The sequence below is a fragment of the Barbus barbus genome (genome assembly GCF_936440315.1).
Source record: "Barbus barbus genome assembly, chromosome: 23".
Taxonomy (NCBI): Eukaryota; Metazoa; Chordata; class Actinopteri; order Cypriniformes; family Cyprinidae; genus Barbus; species Barbus barbus.
Genome location: NC_136751.1, coordinates 26840229 through 26854906, shown reverse-complemented (window position 1 = coordinate 26854906; position 14678 = coordinate 26840229). Strand labels below are relative to the sequence as shown.

Here is a 14678-nt window from a genome sequence, read left to right as displayed (position 1 = left end):
GTGATCCAATATTAGCGCATTTCCACCTAAGGCAGCTCAATGAGGTGAAAACCCCTCTGATCCGAGGGGTCATTGAAAATTAGGCTGATATTTACGGGATATCAAATTGATCCTTAGAACAGAAGCACATAAACATGATACTTATCCTGCTAACACACACATGCAAACTGCATACACACAAATGATGCCACTCATACATATCCATACAAAAATAGTCTTTGATGACAATGAGTCAGGTGTGGATTTTATGTAACGTGATGCCTGCTTATGTAAGAGTTAATGTTAGACACACATTAGGTCATTTCTGGACCCGTTCACACCAAGAATGATAACTATAAAGATAACCATAATGAAAACTATATTAGCTTCCCTGCCAACAGATGATAATGTCCTGTTTATTATAAGCGTGCACCGCAGTTTTGTCACTTGAAATGCTTGAGCTCTTTAAAACAGGATAGATTCTGATTGGCTGTCAATGTATCATTCATCAGATGGAAAAAAAATCTGAATGTGAATTCTTTGGTGATTTTATAAAAAAATAAGCTGCATGGGGCCAATCTGCGAACAATGAGATGAACCCAGACATGTTTTACATATATTAATTACTTGTATACTTTTATTTATTGTTTTAGAATTATGCAGAGGTCATGTTTTCATGTCTAATACTGCTGTGTTTTTACATGAACAAGGTGATAGCGCTTACGCAGATACATTATTTTTTACAGTATTTTTTGATATGATGATACCATCCAAGATGTTATGTTTTAAAATGTGAGACAGACCAACTAATATTACAAAACATTGACAGATTAATTAAATCTGTTTCTAACAGAGGTGTCTATTCAGTAGCCTATGGTCCAATTAATAATAATAATAATAATAATAATATATATATATATACTTAATCACATCCAAAATAAAAGTTTTTGTTTGCAAAATATGTGTGTGTTCTGTGTATATTTATTAAGTATATATAAATACACACACATACAGTATATATTTATATAATTTATATTATAAATAAATATATTTAATATATAAAAATAACATTTTTCTGAAATATATACATGCATGTGTATATGTATTTATATATACATAATAAATATACACACATATATTATGTAAATAAAAACTTTTATTTTATTAATTTTATTATTTTATTAATCGTTTGACAGCACTAATATATATATTAATGTATTAAAAAAGTACTGTTTAATACTTTTTCCAAAGTATTGAGCTACACATATTTGAATGACCCATTTATTAATAAGTGCAAGTATGCCTAGGCGCTTATGCTTTACAAAAGTATGTGTTTACACATGCTACACAGGATAGCAGTGGATCACCCAGTGGGGTAGCAGTGTGTAATAATAGTAGACTAATAACAGTCCTGGCTGCACCATACACGCTTATTTGCTCTGAATGCAATGGGATTAGTCTCTGATTTTTAATCCTCAGCACTTGGGAAAAGTTCAGCGCTGATTTGTGCAGTTATTTTATTAAGATTTAAGATGGATATTACATAATGGCCAAAACTTTAGATGAAAGTGAAAAACATATAAAAAATATAAACACGCATGTGGCCCAAAAAAACACGTGTGTGTGGCGTGAATGTCCGTGACCCGGATGTAATCTGACGTTCCCGCCCCTCCCACCTGCGCGAGCGATGCGCCTGATCCTGCGTGAGTCGTTACATCTGACGGGCGAATTTGTTTTTAAAATTAGCCGCATAAACATCAACATTTTGATATGATTGCGATCAAAATTGCACACAGAATCGACGATCCGCCTTCCTGAGATCTAATTATGACAGGGGAAGCGTTTTAATCGGCGCGAGGATCGATGAAGAGACTTTAATGTCAGATTGAACCGCAAAGGTGAAACTCTGGTGAGCTGACAGGATCAAAAACACTAAAATAATCGAATTTAGCTGAACAGTTTATAACCAAATCATTAATTAAATAAGCCTTTGTGTCTAATATAACACTGCTGTGATGTATAAACAATGTGAATGCAGCTAAACTGCTTAAGTTACCGCCTGATCCATACAGAGTACGTTATATTCAATATATAAGAATTATTATCGAATTACTTATTTGATGAATGGTTTTGGTGTTCTAGTGTAATATAATACTTCGGTGATTTTATTAAAAAAATAACCCCGAGGGGTAACGTTACCAATTTGCTAACCACAAGGTGAACCCAGGGATATTATACATAATTAAATTACGTTACGTTACATTAATTATTGTATAAACATTATGCAAATGTCATGTTTTCATGTCTATCAGTGCTATGGTTTTAAGTGCACAAGATGATTGCAATAATTCAGATATATGCGTTCATTTTGTGTAATTTATGTGTGAGATGATGTGTGAGAAATTAATAATAAAAAAAATTATGTAACGTTATCTGTATTTTATAATTATAAAGGTTTGACTAAATATTTTAAAATCTAATCTAAAAATTTAAATTCTATTGATATGTATTTCTATTGAATGTATTATGTTAATATAAACTAATTATATCGAGCTAATTATTTATGTGAGTGTGTGTTTGTTTTATATAAGGCTTTCTGTATGCATCTGTAGTCTTCTGTCCACCCTCCAATCTGTCAAAGGCACCTGTTGTGATCACCTGTTTCAAACACGTCAGTGTATGGATGTGGGTCAGGTTGCTTTTGTTTTTATTTTCTGCCTTGATCCAGTGTGCAAACTGTATGTTTGTGTTTATGTATGTTTAAATAGATGAATAATGCCTGGGAAGTTAAAGGCGAAGATTGTTGCCGGGCGGCACCTGCCCGTCATGGACCGTGCCAGCGATCTCACAGACGCCTTTGTGGAGGTAAGTCAAGCATTATTCTGTTAATGAAGTCACTTTGCTATGCACATTAGATTAAAATGCTGTCTAAGTTGGATATCGGTTGTTTTTATCATAGAGCAGCACTTATAAAGCTTCATTCCACAGGTGAAGTTTGGGAACACAACGTTTAAAACAGATGTGTATCCCAAATCGCTGAATCCTCAGTGGAATTCAGAGTGGTTCAAATTCGAGGTAAGGTTATTCTAACTGTCCTGCTTTGGGTTGGATTTTTGTAGAGTCTATTCCCTATGTTTATCTTTCCTTCACCCCTTAGGTGGATGATGAGGATTTGCAGGATGAGCCGTTGCAGATAACTGTTCTTGACCATGACACATACAGCGCTAATGATGCCATAGGAAAGGTGTACATTGACATTGATCCACTGCTCTGCAGTGAAGCTGCTACTGTCATCTCTGGCTGGCTCCCCATCTATGACACTATACACGGTGGGTATCCGCAAGCAAATTTAGCCTGTAATATTAAGGAGTTCTGACTTGATTTGCTCTAATGACATGCTTGTGTTCAGGTATAAGAGGGGAAATCAATGTGTTGGTGAAAGTAGATCTCTTCAACGACCTGAACCGCTTTAGACAGTCTTCATGTGGGGTTAAATTCTTCTGTAGTAAGTATCTAGATCATCTGCTTCCGTTTCTTCCTGTACTTTTCTTTATTCCTCCAGACGACCCGTTTCCTCCACTTTCTGCACTGCTCTGCTATCCTTTCTGTCTTTATTTTGCGATTCTCAGTGAATTTTCACTCACTTTCTGGTTCTGTCTCTCTTTTTCTTCAGCAACCTCCATTCCCCGATGTTACCGGGCCGTTATGGTACATGGCTTTGTGGAAGAGCTTGTGGTAAATGAGGATCCAGAGTACCAGTGGATCGACCGTATCAGAACCCCTCGAGCTTCAAATGAGGCCAGACAGAGACTCATCTTTCTCATGTCAGGTACTAAAACACAAACAGTGTGAATGAACGACTGAAAGTCTATGTAGAAGATATGCATATTTTCACATTTTTGGATATGTTGCTAGAGGTGATAGTGTTTATGGAATTGATCGCATGATAACTGCAGGGCTGCTAGTTAAGTAATTTATACTGACTAATCGGCATATATTAACAATACTTTTATTCAGCAAGGATGCATTAAATTGATCAGAAGTAAAAGTAAAGACTTCCAGTGTTAAAAAAAATCTATTTCAGATAAATGCCGTTCTTTTAGGTTAACCTAGATTTAGGACTTTTGGAAAGCACAATATAGGCCTATTGATCTACTCTGACTAAGTGTACTTTAAGTTGCTTTGGATAAGATCATCTGCTAAAAGATGACTTACTCGAAGACTGCTTTCTGTGTCTCTGGAGACGTATGCATGTGCAATCTGAGACACTCCTGTCAATATTTTCTTGGCTCATGTGGTGTTTGTCTAAATGCATTTGTGTTTCTGATGTAGGTGAATTGCAGAGGAAGATTGGTCTGAAGGTGCTGGAAATGGGAGGGAATGCAGTGGTGGGGTACCTACAGTGTTTTGACCTGGAAGGAGAATCAGGCCTTGTGGTTCGTGCCATCGGGACAGCCTGCACACTTGAGAAAATGAGCACACTGCCTGCCACAGCCACACACCCCAGCAACTCCTCTCCTTCAAAAGACATGAAAGAGTGAGTGTCATCTATGCACACACAAAGCGTCTGTGCTCCAAATCAAGGATAAAATGTCGTTGTGTGTGTGTGTGCATATGTGCATGTCAGCATCGTTTTGAATGAGATTTGGAAATTGCTGTTTTTTTCTTACAGCTATCCTAGTTCATATGCAGTACATTAGATTAGATTTTTTTAAACTGAAAATAAGAATTGAATTTTGGATTAAAAATGAAAGTATGATATATGGGCTATTATTATAGAAATCACAACGATTCCATTGAGTTTTAATGAAAGTAAAGATAGGGCTCTTAGTTTTTAATTTCTAGTCACTGCTCAAAAATTTGGGGTTGGTTTCATTTTTGTAGAAGTCTTTTATACTAAGGTTGCATTTATTTAATCACAAATGCAGTATAAAGAGTAACATTGTGAAATATTATTACAATTTAAAGTAACCATTTTCTATTTGAATATATTTTACATTTAATTTATTCCTGTGATGCCGATTTGGTGCTCAAAAAACATTAAATTTTTATCAATGTTGAAAATAATGTTTTGCTGCTTAATATTTTCTTGAATTCTTTAATGAATAGAAAGTTCAATAGAACAGAACAGCATTTATTTAAAATTGTAACATTCTATTCTACGCAGACATTCTAAGCAGACATTTTTATTCATGGCAGTTTGTTATTGTTTAAATAATTTCTTAAAATGATCTAACATTCCTTTGGTTTTATTAAACAGGTGTTAATGCAACCTGAAAAAGAAGAAAATGCTCTACTCTGTTTTCTGTTTATATTAGTAAATGAGTATGTGTGTGTGTGTATTGTATGTTTTATGAGTTGCTGTTTTATAAGTTCTACAGAAAGGCATTCTCAACACACAAACATACCACACCTCAATCTTGTTCTCCCCTGCATGTCTTCTATGTCTCTCCTGCTCTTACTGTCTTTTTTTTGGCTTTCGTGCATGCTGCATTTCTCCTGCACTAGCATGTGTTTGTGTTAGATGGCTTAATGTTTAAATGCTGTTCAGTTGTGCATTTCCAGACTAGGCGTTCTTTGCATCTGGACTGCTGCCTTGAGTCTGTTGTGATTTGTCTCTGTGCTGTCTCGTCCCATGCCCTCTTGGGAGCTAAGAATGTTTGAACGGCTGTGACCTTCCTAACTAGACAGCATTTTTGGCGTTGTCTAGTTAGTCAGCTCACTAGGTTGTGAGACACAGCCAAAAAGGACGTTTCCTGCCGTCGGTTCTCTATGCGGTCTGCCTTGGGTGTGTGCGCGTGCATGTTCCTGTATGTCATTGTTATATGTGTGTTTGTGTTCTCTGTGAATTTACAGTACACTGTGTGTGTGCGTGTGTGTTTAAATGTATGAAATATGCGTGAATGTGTGTGTAGCTCTCCGCAGGCTGCTTCTTCCACTCTCGGATGTCGTTCCACACACAGCAGTCCCGTTCACAGTGCGAGCAGTCGTCTTTCTCAGGGCTTCTCCGTTTCCGTGCCAACACTGCTGTTCGCCGGTATGAAACCCAGACACAGGAGCTCAGAAGCCCCCAGAGCCAGGCAGTGTAGGCAGGTACCCCACGACCCCCATGACCCCGTCACGACCCTGCCACGGACCTGTCACCCCGTTCTTCATTGGCAGACAGCTATGACATCACCAGCCCCCCTCCCCTTCACCTGCCAAAGCAACCTCGTTTACAGCTTAAAAATGCCTCTGACCAATCAGTAAGCTGCATTCAGCTGTCACTCACAGAGTATATCCAATCAGAGGTGTCGGTTGGCTTCTGTGTTTTTAAGTTGTGGGTGTACGTACCTTTTGATAATTTTTAGTTTTTACATTTTGGCCTTGTGAAGGCGTTAGTCGACCCTTGTTATCAAAGCGTTGTGCTTTGGTTGGCTGAAACACGCTTCTTGTTCATCTCATTTGCATCCTGCCCCTTTTTTTTTTTGGTTTTCACAGTGTTTGATTTCCTTTTTTTTTTTTTTTATCCCTGCCCGCTACCATAAAGTGCTTTGCTGTCACTTCTTGACATCCTCACATGCTCTACCCTTTCAGCAGCAAGCAGTCAACACTTTCTTTTTTTCTTTCTTGCTCACAATCTCTTCCTCCATGTCACACACACACACACAAACATGCACACGCTCAAACTCACACACACGGGCACAGTCCTCATGTATGACCCTGTGAGTCCGTGTGTGTTGATGGAGTGTGTTCCTCCTTGCTCTGACAGGCCAGGGTTTGGGGAGGAGACTCCAGGCGTCCTGTTATCCTCAGGACCCCCCACCCCTCTGAGAGCACAAACCTTCTCCTCCTTCTCCCCCTCCAAGTCCTACAGTCGCCAGTCCTCCTCCTCTGACACCGAGCTCAGCCTAACCCCCAAAAACGGTAAGATACCCGACCCCACCTGATCTCTGGCACTCTACCAGGCTCTCTCTCTCTCTTTCTATCTCGTCTTGATTTTAATCAATATCAGCACACTGACCCCAGTGTTAAGGCTGAGAGGGAGAGGGTCTAGGGCACAGTGTCTAGTTATTTTGGTCTAGTTTTGTTTAATTCATTTATGTTTGTTGTGTTGTCCTTCCATTATTACTTTATCTGTGTGTGTGAGATGTTTATTTTTATTTAACTCAAGGCTGTGATCTCGTATTTTGTGCATTTGGAATCTGTGAATCAGCCCCATATGTGAATCAGCCCCTTCTAAAGGGGATAAGTTCTTTAGAAGAGGCTGATTCTAAAGAACTTTAGTTCTGTTTTTTCATTTTTATTTAAAGCATGTTTGCCTCTTATTTTTCATTATCTTTCCAGGGATGCAAACTGCTTAGTTTTATTCAAAATCCTCAGTGTGTTATAAAATAGGTCTCTTATTCTGTTTCATCCTGAACCAAGGAGCTTTTTTCACTGCGAGGTTAAATTATGAAAGGGATATGTGGCGGAACTGGGAAAGTGAAACCAAAACAATTGTCATGACCCCAGCGAATAGGAACGAGAGTCTAATTTGGGAAGGAAGTGATGTAGCTATATATATAGTGGAATAGAATCAAAAAGATGGCGGGGGTTTGTGGAGAACAAAGGAAGAAGTCGCGAGTGTCTAGAGTGGAAGTCGCACTGGGTTCAGCTGAGCACACACTCACGCACTGTGTATGCTGGCAAGATCGCCGGAGGGTTTCAAAGAGATCGTTATCCGAGCTGCAGGATCAGCGCAGATGCATGTGTAGTTCAGGAGCTGAAGGGAAGCGTCTTTACCTGGATGCCTTCTTTTCCTTGGAGAAAATCCACCTCCATTCGCTGTTTGGAAAACTGTTTCCCCAAGTTCACGAGCGGCCGGTCAGATGGCTCATGGCTTGCCGTAGCGCACACACCCAAAGTTCACCCACACCACATTCGCCCAAACATACGTAACGTACAACTCCCCTTAATGTGAGTATTTTCTTTGCACCTTATTATATTAATTTGTCTAGTGAAGTGGGAGACTGGAATTAATCTTGTTTGTATATTCCCTTTTTTCCTTTTTATCATTATTTACCTCGTTCATGTTGTTTTAAACCTGTATGACTTTATTTTTCTTCTATGGAACATAAAAATGATATTTTGAGAACTGTGTTTTTATCCATACAATGGAAGTCGATGGGGTTCAGTGTCATTTAACTCCCAACATTCTTCAAAATGTCGTCTTAGCGTTCTTCAAAATAACTTTGTTTGTGTTCCACAGAAGAAATTAAGTCATACAGGTTTGGAATGATATGAGGGTGAGTAAACGATGGCAGAATTGTAATTTTCTCTGAAGAGGTATTTTTGTGAAGTTTAATATTTATCTGGACTTTTGGGAAAATGCCAGAGTCTTTGCTTTTGCTAGCACAGATAGTCTGCATAAATGCATGTGCTGTGTACTTCAGAATCAAATTTAAAGTGTGACTTTTCCTTGAAGACACTCCGATTTACAGAAACCGTATGATCAAACTTTGTTCAGCGCTGTCAGTTTTCTGCTTTCCATTGTTATAGTGACTTTAAAGAATGACATGCTAATGTGCAAAAGAAACAAGGGCACGGTATAATGTATAAAACTGAAACATTTCAGTTTTATATTTTATCTTTATCCCTTTCTCACTCCCTCCTGTATTATACACCCTTCATGTAATTTACACCACCCAAAAATAATTTTAATTGATGAAATGTTGCTGTCCTAGTTCAGCTTCTATTTGTTTTCATGTGAAAAATAGCAAGAAACCCTATTTTACGTTTTCTACGTTTTTTTAAAAATCAAAATCAAAAAGGAACCCCAGAGCAATATTATCCATCTGCAGTACCGGAGGCCGCACTTTCAGGACCGCAGTTGTAGAACCGCATTTCTAGGACCCTAGTTTTGGAGGACCAAAAAAGTGCCACCAAGGCAGTATTTCCACCCAGTTTTAACTACATTAGAGTTATATAGTTTTTTTCAGTTTTATTACACCCAAACACTACTTTCTTTATTGCAGTTAAACCTGGTTCCTAGGAATGTTAAGTAATTATTGGGTCTAAGTAGCATAATATAATAACTCAAGTAAAATAAATAATAAATCATGGTATAGTCTTTTCAGTCACTAGATCAACCACATTTTCAAGTACAGAGGGAAGACACATATTCATGACGTGAACCACATAGAAAGAACTTCATGGACAACGTCTTCACTGACTCGAAAGAGAGAGAAGTGAATGAAATAAGGAACATTTAGTTGAACATGTTCTACTTTCTAATTTTAAATTTCATATTTAAAAGATCTTAGTTACCACAGAGCGCACACACATATATGATACAAAAATAATCATATCAATCTTCATACCAATTAATGTTCATAATAATATTATTGCATACTGTTCAAAGAATATATATATATATATATATATATATATATATATATATATATATATATATATATATATATATATATATATATATATTGATGTTGTGGGAACAAAGGTTCTTGAAACATTCATGTCAATAAAGCCCATCTGAACTGAGAAAAAAAATAATAGAGAGAGGGGCAAGAAATCTGAATAGAAATAACATATTATTGACATGACTTTTCCTGACTTTTACATTTTTAAAGCACAAATTGTGATGTATGCAGCAGCACTACCTACCACCTGGATGATCTCTCCTCTTTTCTCAGTTGTTTCTCTATCACCCTATTAAATTCTTCCACTTCACTGAAATAGTAAATAGAGAGCATAATCACTGCTAGGTTAACAGAAATACTGTTAACGCTTAAAAAAGGATACATTGGACATTGTGTAAAAACAATTCCATTTTCTAATCTTAACTGTGATGATAATCAGGACCAGAGAGGAAGGCCTGCTCAGCATCCTGCAGAGACAAATTCTGAAGCCCAGCCAGGCCATATATGATGGCCTATCAAAAGAAAATTGTTAATTGAAATATAGCATAAGGTATAATATACAGTAGGGTTCGAAAGGGCAGAAACATGCACAATACATTATATTGTTATGCACTTCATATAGAGTACAGTACACAGTAAATGACAATCTAACACGTGGTACTTTAACAGTCAAATATTATTATGGCCTCTCTGTTATGTCTGACTATTAAAATGTCATTATGTCTCAACCAACATTATAAAACCATGTCAAAATGAAGAGACGTACTCATAACATGTATTGTGGGGTAACGTTAAACAGGCTGACTGTGAGCACGTGACAGTTAAAACATTAAGATTATTTTAACTTAATTAAAATGGAAAAACAATGAGTAATTAACAAGCTTTCACAACGAACGTGCTACAGTTTATTGTGCTGTCAATAAGTCAACACAGGCTTATCATGCAACGGTTTCGTTAAATGAATGTGCTAACAATTAATTTTACAGCATTAGAGGCTCATATATGATGGCTATGCATTCAAGACTATTTAGCAAATCGCGATCACTTCGGCTACGTTAACTTTCCAATGAAATGCATCACAATTGATTTTAATGTTAAATAAAAATTTATTCACATTTGATACTCACACTCTGATTGTCATCCATCTTTGCTGGTCCTCTAATTCGGTAGGTGGCGTTGTCACTAAAAACCTAGGGTCCTAGAAATGCGTTCCTGAAAATGCAGTCTCCGGTTTTGCAGGTACTACTCCCCCAGAGGGATAATCCACCAAAAAATTTAAATGTCACCATAAAGAACAGTTTTTGTAGTCCATATTACTTGTGGCCAATATTCAGAAGTCATAAGGTTTTTTTTTTTTATCAAGAGCAGTTAATTGAGAATTAACCTCTGAAATGGATTAAGGACGTCATTCTGACAGAAATGTCAGTTTTGGAAAAACCAGCCTACTGGGAATAAAACCCATTTTATTTACCTCTCATCAGTTTGCATCCCTGTCTGTTGTGTGGTTCAGTCACCCCTTATTTTTTTTCTCATATGATGTCTTCATGCCTGTCCTCCCCAAACTTCTCTCTCATTCTTTCTCTGTCAGTGGGGATATTTCTGTGTCCCAGTACTCCCGCCCTTGAATCTGAATCATCTCCCCTCCCCTCTGCCCATCTGGCCCGTCATTTACGGCCAGGGATGGCCTCTAGGAGTACAACTCCTCCCCCACTCCATGTCAGCCAATCAGACACAGCCGTGCTGAGAAAGAGCGTGTCTTTCAGTGAGGAACTGCTGCTGGCGGCCTCTGGTAGGATACACCCACTGCTGTCCCCATGACCTTTGACCCTTGGTGCAGTGACTGCATCCGGTGTGACCACACCAACCCCTGTGCTGACCCCTGGCCGAATATCATGCCCGTCGCTGAATAAATCTTACTAACAAATGGATTTTTTTTCTCATTTGCCCACACACATCTTTCGGCAAATGCACTCTTAAGTGCACGTTATGATAGAACAGTGTGGTTTAATGTCTTCTAAGCACTCTGATTTAACAAAACCCCACTTGCATGCGTTTTTTTTCAGCCTGACTGCAGGTTAGATTTCTCTGCCAGTAGAAGAAGAAACTAGAAAAAAAAACAAAGCAGCGACCCTCTTTCGTCTCTTATTGGCTGGTTCCAAAAATCCAATTTCCTAGTTCCTGGGCTCTGAGCTTACGTGTCTGAATTTGTATATTAGTTGTGTTTTAATCTGTGAAAGTGTTAACTTGATGAAGTTGCCCAGCTAGTGAATGAGTAGAGCACATTTTTTTGCCACGATAAATGTTATTTCTTAAAAGTCTCTGAATGTTTAATGTTTTCATACCTGCATTACTTTAATGGTTTATTCAACTAATGCCATTATTACATTTTTAAAATGGATGTGAACATATCCAGTCTGAGTTGAGATATGTAATACGATTACACTGTCTTTATATTAGACTGCTAGTCTACCTAATAAAGTGTAGAAAATCACTTGTTGGCTAAAACGGCTATGTCCACCAAATTAATTACACTGTTGTTCAAAAGTTTCAGGTCAATAAGATGAAAGTAAAGACATTTATAAAGTTACAGAAAGTTTATATTTCAGTTTTTTTAACTTATAAAAGAATCCTGAAAAAAGTATCAAGGTATCCAAAAAAATACTACGCAGAACAACTGTTTTCTGAAGAATCGTGTGACAGTGAAGACTACAGTAATGGCTGCTAAATCTGTAATCATATTTTACAATATAACTGTAAGTAAATGCAGCCTCGGTGAGCATAAGAAGATATTTCTTTAAAAAAATCTTACTGAACTTTTGAACAAAACTTTTCTCTATATCAATTTCCTTTTCACTCCAAAACAATCACTGAAAAGTTTATAAATGAGTGATTTGCTTACATGTCAATAAATTCATATTAATGTTCAAGTAGCCAAAATCTTAATAAAGGCTTTACATAGGCTTAATAGGTTAAATGCGTCACTTTAATTAATAGTGATGATTATTCTTGTGAATGTAAATGCAGCCATGGGCACTTAGAAGAGGTGAATGTATGTGATTGCATGGGCTATTGTAACATTGTGCACTGGGTTGTTTAGAAGTGATGTGTTGTTTACAGTCTTTCATTTCCCCAAATTTCTCTCTTCTCCATCATGAACAGGAATGGGAAGTGGTGGCAGTGCGGGGAAGGAGGCGGGGCCTCTTAAAGCTCTTCTGAGGCAGCAGACCCAAACAGCACTGGAGCAAAGAGTAAGAAAAAGACACATTCACATGCATTCATATATTCACAATCAAGTTTATGCACAAAAGTGAAACTGGTGATTATGAGAATGATGTTTCTCCACTCTGTCAGTCTCTCACTGGATTTCAGGGGGTTTCGTCATCCTCTGAAGCGTTTGTTAGAACAGGGGTATGTCTGGAGAGGGCATGCCGAATGTTTTCTGATCGTAGAATCTTTCATGTTTCCCAAACTCCTCCCTGTTTGAGAACTTTGAACTGGAAGACGCGCATCTCTTCTACTGTCCTAATGACAGTCCTTCATTATCAAACCAATGACACATCAGTATTGTGACTATTGGTTTGGGGGCCATGTGGTTATGCATCCACTTCCATGGAGAATATTCTAGAACCTCTGACAGGTGCTAGGAAGCTCTCATGTCTACCTGTATCCTGTATGTTACAGTTTTGCTGTGAACTTGGTCCAGGGGTAAAATGTCTTGTAAATAAAGAAATTAATGTAAATGAAGAGCCAGAGATCTTGAAGTCTGTGTCTTCATACTTATATGGTTGAGAAATAAACATGTACTGGTAACAATTTTGTTGAGGCTTTTAATCAGGACTTCATGCATATTTATGTATTTGCATGCAGTATATCAGAATGGTAAGTTATAAGTAAAGGAGCCTCTTTTTGCTTTTATGAGCATCTTATTACCACTTGTTAAGCCACTTACATCTACTGGTAAGTCCTGATGTATTGCACTTAACAGAGTTGTTACCCAGTAAAAGAGCCTGTCTCCTACAGTGTCTGAGTCTCTGTATCTCTGCATGAGTCTTGTGTTGTGATTGCAAAATATTGACAATGTAATGGCATGACCCACAGGTTTCAATTTCTGTGCTGTAAAATCTTTAGAAAATTTCAGTGCAGAAGTTCACCTGTCTTCATGACATTTGCTAGAATGCCAGTGGGTCACCTGTGTCATTTCTGTATGATCCCTCCATCACCGTTCTGTGTGTTTCAGGAATACCCTTTCTTCACGTTGACCGCCTTCCCTCCTGGATTTCTCCTTCATGTAGGAGGCGTGGTCAGTGCGCGCTCAATAAAGCTTCTGGATCGAATCCACAACCCAGGTAAGACGGCTCATATTACGCAAGCACAAACATAAACAAATGCACCAAATATATGATACATGAACATAATTTAAAACAACATGAAATATAACTTAACTTCACTGTAGTAAGAACATAAATCAATCAGGTGGTGCATTTGAGGTAGTTTGGCAGTGTGCATGTTGTTGGTGAAGCTTTTGTTGTATTTTCAGTTTCAGTTCTTTTTACAGTGCATGTTCTGCATCACATGCCCCATTTCTTGGCCTTAATGTTTTGTTCTCTCCAGCTTAGGATACTTTGTTACTTTTGAGACCTCCAAACTCCCCTGAACATTATTTTTGCACTATTAGCACATGCACAAAAAATACTTTTTGTAAACCCGCATATACCCTTTCTAGTCTACGCTAACAGTGCATTATAGGGATGTAAATATTGGTATTAATGCAGTTTAATACAACATTTCAAATATTCGGTAACACTTTATTTTAAGGTGTCTATGTTACATGTACTTACTATTATAATAACAATTAATTATGAATAATTACATGCAAGTAACTCTAAACCAAATCCTAACCCTAACCATATAGTAAATACATCTGGTTAATGAATATTACTCAACTTAAATATAGAATTACACTGTAACAAGGACACCTTAAAATAAATTGTAACCAAATATTCTATTGTATCATATTTTCGTTTGCATTTCTAACGGAAAAATGGCAGGTTTTGGCAAGCTTCTAATGCACAGCTAGGAAATGCAAATGCTTTGTGAATTTAAGACTATATATATATATATATATATATATAAAACTATACTTATATTATAACATTTAAGTAATAATAATTGACCATTGTGTGACCATTGAGTTTATTATAATTACTGAAATTATCATTTTGTTTTATTAAAATATTAACTGTAAAAAACTGTAATATTATGAAACATAATTACAATTTAAAAGAACTGATTTATATTTTA

General features: G+C 37.2%; 1 protein-coding gene across 17 annotated transcripts in view; it reads left to right on the top strand.

The window, feature by feature from the left end:
- The first annotated feature begins 1655 nt into the window (after window positions 1-1655).
- The window catches only part of LOC306842839 (C2 domain-containing protein 5-like), a 36572-nt gene continuing 23549 nt past the window's right edge, over window positions 1656-14678 (top strand). For 9 of the 17 annotated variants that reach the window (XR_013781785.1, XM_079373956.1, XM_079373954.1 and 6 more), the window contains exons 1-10: window positions 1656-1888; window positions 2748-2844; window positions 2968-3054; window positions 3137-3308; window positions 3389-3484; window positions 3653-3808; window positions 4312-4516; window positions 6731-6885; window positions 12537-12625; window positions 13615-13723. Coding sequence is in view for 16 of the 17 variants with exons in the window: in XM_079373956.1 (XP_079230082.1) it covers window positions 2755-2844; window positions 2968-3054; window positions 3137-3308; window positions 3389-3484; window positions 3653-3808; window positions 4312-4516; window positions 6731-6885; window positions 12537-12625; window positions 13615-13723 (1159 nt within the window). In the remaining variant the exon portion in view is untranslated. Of the gene's footprint in view, window positions 1889-2747; window positions 2845-2967; window positions 3055-3136; window positions 3309-3388; window positions 3485-3652; window positions 3809-4311; window positions 4517-6730; window positions 6886-10965; window positions 11167-12536; window positions 12626-13614; window positions 13724-14678 lie in introns of all 17 variants that reach the window. The other 8 variants (XM_079373962.1, XM_079373960.1, XM_079373958.1 and 5 more) reach the window with 3 other exon arrangements.